This window comes from Nematolebias whitei, chromosome 4 (genome assembly GCF_014905685.2).
Source record: "Nematolebias whitei isolate Nwh7 chromosome 4, NemWhi1, whole genome shotgun sequence".
Taxonomy (NCBI): Eukaryota; Metazoa; Chordata; class Actinopteri; order Cyprinodontiformes; family Rivulidae; genus Nematolebias; species Nematolebias whitei.
The window spans coordinates 8,636,865-8,643,109 of NC_056501.1; the positions used below are offsets into that span (position 1 = coordinate 8,636,865).

The 6,245-nt window shown below is 43.4% G+C and overlaps 1 protein-coding gene across 1 annotated transcript in view; it reads left to right on the forward strand.

Annotated features, from left to right (window-relative positions):
- arap3 (ArfGAP with RhoGAP domain, ankyrin repeat and PH domain 3) overlaps positions 1-6,245 on the forward strand; it is a 13,827-nt gene continuing 7,582 nt past the window's right edge. The window contains exons 1-13 of the mRNA XM_037675669.1: positions 1-74; positions 157-571; positions 632-1,131; positions 1,294-1,334; positions 1,459-1,532; positions 1,640-1,707; positions 2,341-2,571; positions 2,804-2,938; positions 3,107-3,176; positions 4,303-4,423; positions 4,813-4,997; positions 5,185-5,291; positions 5,947-6,146. Of these exons, the coding sequence (XP_037531597.1) occupies positions 1-74; positions 157-571; positions 632-1,131; positions 1,294-1,334; positions 1,459-1,532; positions 1,640-1,707; positions 2,341-2,571; positions 2,804-2,938; positions 3,107-3,176; positions 4,303-4,423; positions 4,813-4,997; positions 5,185-5,291; positions 5,947-6,146 (2,221 nt within the window). The remainder of the gene's footprint in view (positions 75-156; positions 572-631; positions 1,132-1,293; positions 1,335-1,458; positions 1,533-1,639; positions 1,708-2,340; positions 2,572-2,803; positions 2,939-3,106; positions 3,177-4,302; positions 4,424-4,812; positions 4,998-5,184; positions 5,292-5,946; positions 6,147-6,245) is intronic.

Consider the following 6,245-nt stretch of genomic DNA (forward strand, 5'->3'; position numbering starts at 1 on the left):
ATGCTGGTCATCATGGCCTCGCTGGATGGAAGCACGTCGGTTGAGACGCTTCTGGCAGCGATCCATCTGGAGAGGTGAGGGATGCTGAGATTTAATCTGTTGCCTTTGTTTAGATGAGTCTTCATGTGACCTGGGATGTCTCTGCTGTCTTTCAAGGTACCTGGACACCTTCTGCAGAGCTGGTCTCCTTTTGGCCAGAGACTTCACTCACCTGGACAATGATGCCTTGGTCAGCCTAGGCGTAACCGCCACTGGACACAGGAAGAGAATATTGCGACTGGTCAGCCACATCCAAAGGGTGGAGAGTCAGCGTGCCAGTAAGAACGTAGATCTCCTGTTTGAAAACCATCTATCGGTGACAGAGCGAGGTGGCAGCTCTGCAGCCAAGCTGATGAACTCCAGCGGTCAGAGGGCGCTGCTGAAGCCCGTTCCCAAACCTCGAACTGTGTTTAATCGCCGCAGGACGGCGCCTGTTCATTTCTGCCCTACACCTGAACCAGCACAGTCCATACCCAGGAGGCTATCCCAGGAATCCATCTGCTTCACCTTGGTGGAAAGTCTTAACTCAGAGGCCACACCCACTTCCAGTCAAACCTCAGAGGCCACACAAACTCATGGTTCAACTTCAGAGGCCATGCCCACTCCTAGTCAAACCTCAGAGGATTTGTCTAGCCCAGGTTCAGCCTCAGAGATGCTGTCAAGTTGTGATTTAACCTCAGAAGCCATGCCCACTCCTGGTGACATCCGGAGACCAAGCCAGACGGGCAGAACCAGGCCCAGCCGCAGCCTGTCTCTGTCAGATGCTGGAGGAGTGGTACCTCCTGTCCCCCCAAGACTGACCCGTATTGCCTCCACCTCAGTGACCCCACTCTCTTTGTCTGCGACCCCGCTTTCCTCTTCTGTACAAACAGAACTGAGACGACCCACATCTTCGCTGTCTTCTAGTCCCGGTAGTCTAGACAGAACCAGGCTCTCTGGATCTCCAGGTTCTCCAAGTGGATGCAGAATGGAGATGGTCTCTAACGATATATACTGGGGCACCTCACCAAGCTCTGCTGCCCCCAATGATGGGAGGAGTTATTGCAACCAAGCTCCTCCCACTCCACCTAGAAACGTCACAGACAGGAACAGGTGGGTTGGTCTGTTAGTCTCCAGAGTCCAGACCATGATCCACTAAAGGATTTTTTTTGTATACATTTTTTAAAGTTTTTAACATTGAATTATATAACAAGATGGGATGTATTATTATATGTCCCTTATTATATTTATTGATTATTGATCTGTGTGTTTTAGTGGTAGCACTTTGAGTAACAACTCTTCAGGATCAGCCAGAGGTGAGTCCAGAGCCAGACCAAGACCCGTTCCTTCAGATCTCAGACATCCGTTTTCTCTCAGTCAGGCTGAATATTTTCATTGTATTCTGAACTGAACCTCGGACTGTTCTGTTTGGATCCACAGATGAGCTGGAAGAGGAGATCAGCCCTTACTGTGAATCTGTTTTCCAAACCAGAAGACCTCCACAGCTTACTGAGGTGAGACACAACAAGCCCCGCCCCCTGCTGCACAGAGACCGCCTCTTGATCGAAACAGGTCTGACATGGATAGAAGTGCTCTCACTAACTGATTTCTGATCCTGCAGAGCAACAGAAGCATATCAGACAGCAGAGAGATGAGGACCGAGGAGGAAAGACTCCCCGAGGATCATGGGTAAAAGCGCTGCAGTCTAAAAATTTATTACACTATTTATGTAAAAAACTAAATAGGAAACACAAAAAGATCAGAATCTGTTAAACATAATCTTCATAAACTTTAGAGATTAGAGTTTTAATTTGTGTTAACTCAGTTTAATATTCAAAAACTAAAATAAAATAAAAAAACGTCTTTGGCTGAGAAAGGCGGGGCTAAGACCCACACATGTAGAAAACTACATCATCAGTGTAGAGTCACACTCTGAGACCAGATATACTGTCTGAAGTCCAGATTTAGAGTCAAAGACCAGTTTGATTTAACGTTTTCAAAAGTTTTACAGTCCAAGTCTAGGTTCTCTGTCCAGGTCCAGGGTCAAACAATCACCTGGACCGTAAAACTGGACTTGCAGTTTTACAGTCTTTATCCAGGTTTATAGCTCAGGCCCAGTTTTTACTAAACACTGTTAAAATCACAAACATAAACGTGGACTCAGTAAAGAACCCTTGTGTTCAGTTTGAAGAAGAAGAAAAATAGGATTGAACAAAAGTTTAGGTTTAAAGGAGGCAGATTTAAACAGTTATATTTAAACAAAGGCTTTGTTTTCTGCTCTTCTGTTTGTTGATAAAGTTTTTTTTTTTTTTTTAACTTCAGGTGTAGATTCTCCTGGAAGAAGCGTTTGTCGCAGGTTTTTCACGCCGGAGAGGGTTACAGCACCGTGGGAGAGGCTCCGCCCCCTCCCCGCTCCCTTTCTCTGCCCCCCCAAGCCTTCCCCTTAGAGGCTGACGATGAGCTGACAATTTCCCCATACGCCAGCTACACCTCCCTGACGGAGAGAGCTCCGCCCATCATTAGCGGCTGGCTGGATAAGCTGTCGCCACAGGGGTACGTGTGATTTATGCACTCCCTTAATCTGCAGGTACATCAGACTTGTTAAATCAAGCGCCTTTGATTTATGCATTTGGTCAGACTACAGCTACATCAGACCAGTTAAACTGGGGGTGTTTTTAATTTATACACCTTGTAAGACTGCAGTATGCCAGAGATTTATACACCTGTTTAAAATGAAGCTTTGTTTGATTAATCCAGCTGGGTTTTGTCTCTGTGTATTCATCAGGGGTCAGAGGTCAGCTCTGGCTGGTCGGCTGTGTCTCTTCCTCTTTGCTTCTCCAGTTATCTCCTCTCATTTAAAGAACTGCCTCTGCCTCATCACCTTCCTGTCCTCCTCTTCCTCCTGTTCTTCCTCCTCTCGGTGTGTTTGTTCTTTCTTCCTCAGTCACAAACTGCTTCTAAAAATGTATTTTCTCAACTCTTAAGGTTAACATGTTTATTTATTTATAAAGATGTACTTTTTTTAAAATTAGGTGTCTTTGATGTTTCCTCCATCTGTGATCATGTGACTAAGGTTCTTCTGTTTCAGGAACTACGTTTTCCAAAAGCGTTTTGTGAAGTTTGATGGGAAGAACCTGATGTACTTTGGTGGCGAGAAGGTACACAGATCTCCCTGTGCTGAAGTCACGTGGTCATGCGACCAGTCCTGGTTCAGGGTTAAAGAGATATGAAACCATGTATTTTCTCAGGTTTAGTTAGACCAGCAGCTTGGTGTCATATCGGACAGGGAGATAAGAGCAGATAAGTTCTGTGTCAGTCTGATGGGAGATGAGTCCAAACTGAATCAGAACCTCAGACTGTAGAAAGTTAAATACTAACTTTATAAATAGAGTTTGAACTGGATGGCGTTGCTGAAAAAGCTAAAAGAAGCAAAATACAAGATAAAGGCTAATAACAGCAGCAACATGTAAGCTAAAGAAAATCAAAAGACTATCTCAAAGCTAAAGTTTGTAAAATGCTAGCTAAAACTAAAAGTAGCATTTTAAGAAAAAAATATCTCAAGTTGCTGAAGCAAATTTTTCAAATATGTAGTTTTGAAACAATTAAGAAATCTCAATGTTAATTATTGAAAAGGTTCATATTTTGAGAAGTACAAATTTTAGAAAAAACTCAAAGCCCCATCACCTGAATGAGCTATGAAGTGGTTTATTTTTTTAAAAAGCACAGAGTATACATTGCTGTTTTAAAACTGAGCCAGTCCATCTCAGATGTCAGAAGGGTTCTCCTCCGTGGAGTTCCACAAGGCTCCGTTCTCGGTCGCTGCTTTTAAATCTCTTCTTTGAAGTTTGCCGTCTGCTCATGTTTGATTTTGTCCTCCACCACATGAGGGGATTTAGATTTCAGGTTAGATTTTAGTTTGAGTTGAATAACTTTAGAATCTAGCAAAGACCAGGTTAGTTTTATTATATCCTGAAACACAAAACCCAAGAACTGAAAGAGGATTGATTTTATACCAAAGTTCAAGCTCAATAATCCAGGTAGAAATCCAACAATGTTCAGTCAGGTCATCTGGATGGTTTCTTTTTTTGCTGAGACATTTCGTCCTTCATCCCATGAAGTTGATTGACTTTATCTTTAAACGTGACCAGAAAGGAGTGAGAGGACAAAAACTCTCAGATCGTCATGTTTTTATAGTTTCTCGATGTTCCATCTTTAGTTAAATAAAACATATCAGACTGAAACTCACCTCACAGTGTTTGAACTTTGACTACTGTGTTCTTTCAGGACGTCTACCCTAAAGGAGTGATCCCGTTGGGGGCCATCCAGATGGCCCGCCCAGCCAAAGACAACAAGTTTGAAATTGTGACGAGTCATCGAATTTTTGTGTTTCGTACCGAAAACGAAGGTGAACTTACACAAACCCTGACAAAATACTGTATTTGTACTGTATTTGTTTGAAACTTTATTTAACAGACACAGGTTTAAAGGTGATGCCAGATTTTGGGTTAGAACTTTGTTGCTTTTTGTTCATTAGTAATCTAAATTAAATTTTCTGTGAATGTGAGCTGAGTGGTTCTTCCTCTGCTGCTGCACACATCAGAATAATACCTGCTAGAGTCTCGCCGACATAAACGCTGTACATAAATCAGAGAAGAAGAGTTAAATGTTAAACTGTCGGACTCCGACATCACCAGAACTGGTCCAGTGTTTCTGCGATTAACTAATGGACCGATGCAGCTGATGTGGTTACCGTGGCAATGACTGACAGCCCCGCCCCTATGTGTTTTGTGACAGTGCTGAAGCGGCACTGGGTGTCCACGCTGCAGGAACACGTCAGGGATCAACTGGTGTTTGGTCGGCACCGGTTTGGACCCGGATCTCACTGCCAGAAACATGGAGTCCTTGAACTGAAAGGAACCAAGTCTAAAGTGTACGCCGCCATCAACACAGACCAGATCTGGCTGTACAAGAGCGAACAGGTGAGACAGGTGAACCTGTCACCTAAAGGCAGATGGGAAATGACAATAAAACAGGAAGTAGTATTAGCTTTTGGCACGACGTTCGGCTCAGAATAAGACAAGTTTCAACCCAAGAGTTTAATGTAAATTTGTTGGATATTGTGCAGATAAAACTTCTGTAAGTGTAATTTGTCTTCATGTTTCTCAGTGTTTTCGTAACGGAATTGGCATCACAGTCATCGAAGCTCGAGGAGCGACGATACGAGATGGAAAGCACAGAAGTTTTGAACTCATCACTCCCTACAAAACCTTCAGGTAGTTTTTCCACCCGTAACATCCCTGTAAGGGTTATGTTGTTCTCCTGTGAAATTCTCATGACGATCCGGCGACAATCATGGACCGTATTTTTATTTATTTATTATAAGGCGCATTAAGCGAAACAAAACAATCAAATAAGTCAAACTTTATTCATCTCATTCACAATAACTCTCAACATTGTTCAGTTTTCCACATAAAATTGGTTCGAGGTCAGTAAGCACAACCAGAATTAATACATAAGGTGCACCGGATTATAAGGCTCACTTTTGATTTTTGAGAAAATTAAAGGATTTAAGTGCACCTTTATAGTCTGAAAAATACGGTAACTCTTTCCTTTACCGCTCCTGTAACCTTTCATTATTGCTCCTGTGATGCTCTGGTTAGATTCCTGTAATGTTCCTGGTTTTTCAGACTTTTCAGATCTGATTTTAAAAGCTTTGCACGTGTGAACACAAACATGTTCACACGTTCAAAATGAAGTCTTTAGTTTTTGCTTTGTAAACAAAACTTTATGCCTTGTAGCTTCTCAGCAGAATCAAAGACAGCAGGGTCAGAATGATTTATGTACCTGCGAAACTGTGGTCATTCAGAAAGGCGTTACCATGGTAATGGTCCAACAAGCCTGACCACAGACCTTTGTTCTCCTCCTCAGTTTCACGGCCGAGACGGACCGGGACAAGCGGGACTGGATGGAGGCGCTGCAGGAGGCTATTGCTGAGACCCTGTCGGATTACGAGGTGGCAGAGAAGATCTGGTCCAACAGATCCAACAGGACCTGCGCCGACTGCAAGGCCCTGAACCCGGACTGGGCCTCCATCAACCTGTGTGTGGTCATCTGCAAGAACTGCGCAGGTAGTGCCAATAGTAGTACCAACAGTAGTACCAACAGTAGTACCAACAGTAGTACCAATAGTAGTACCAACAGTAGTACCAACAGTAGTACCAACAGTA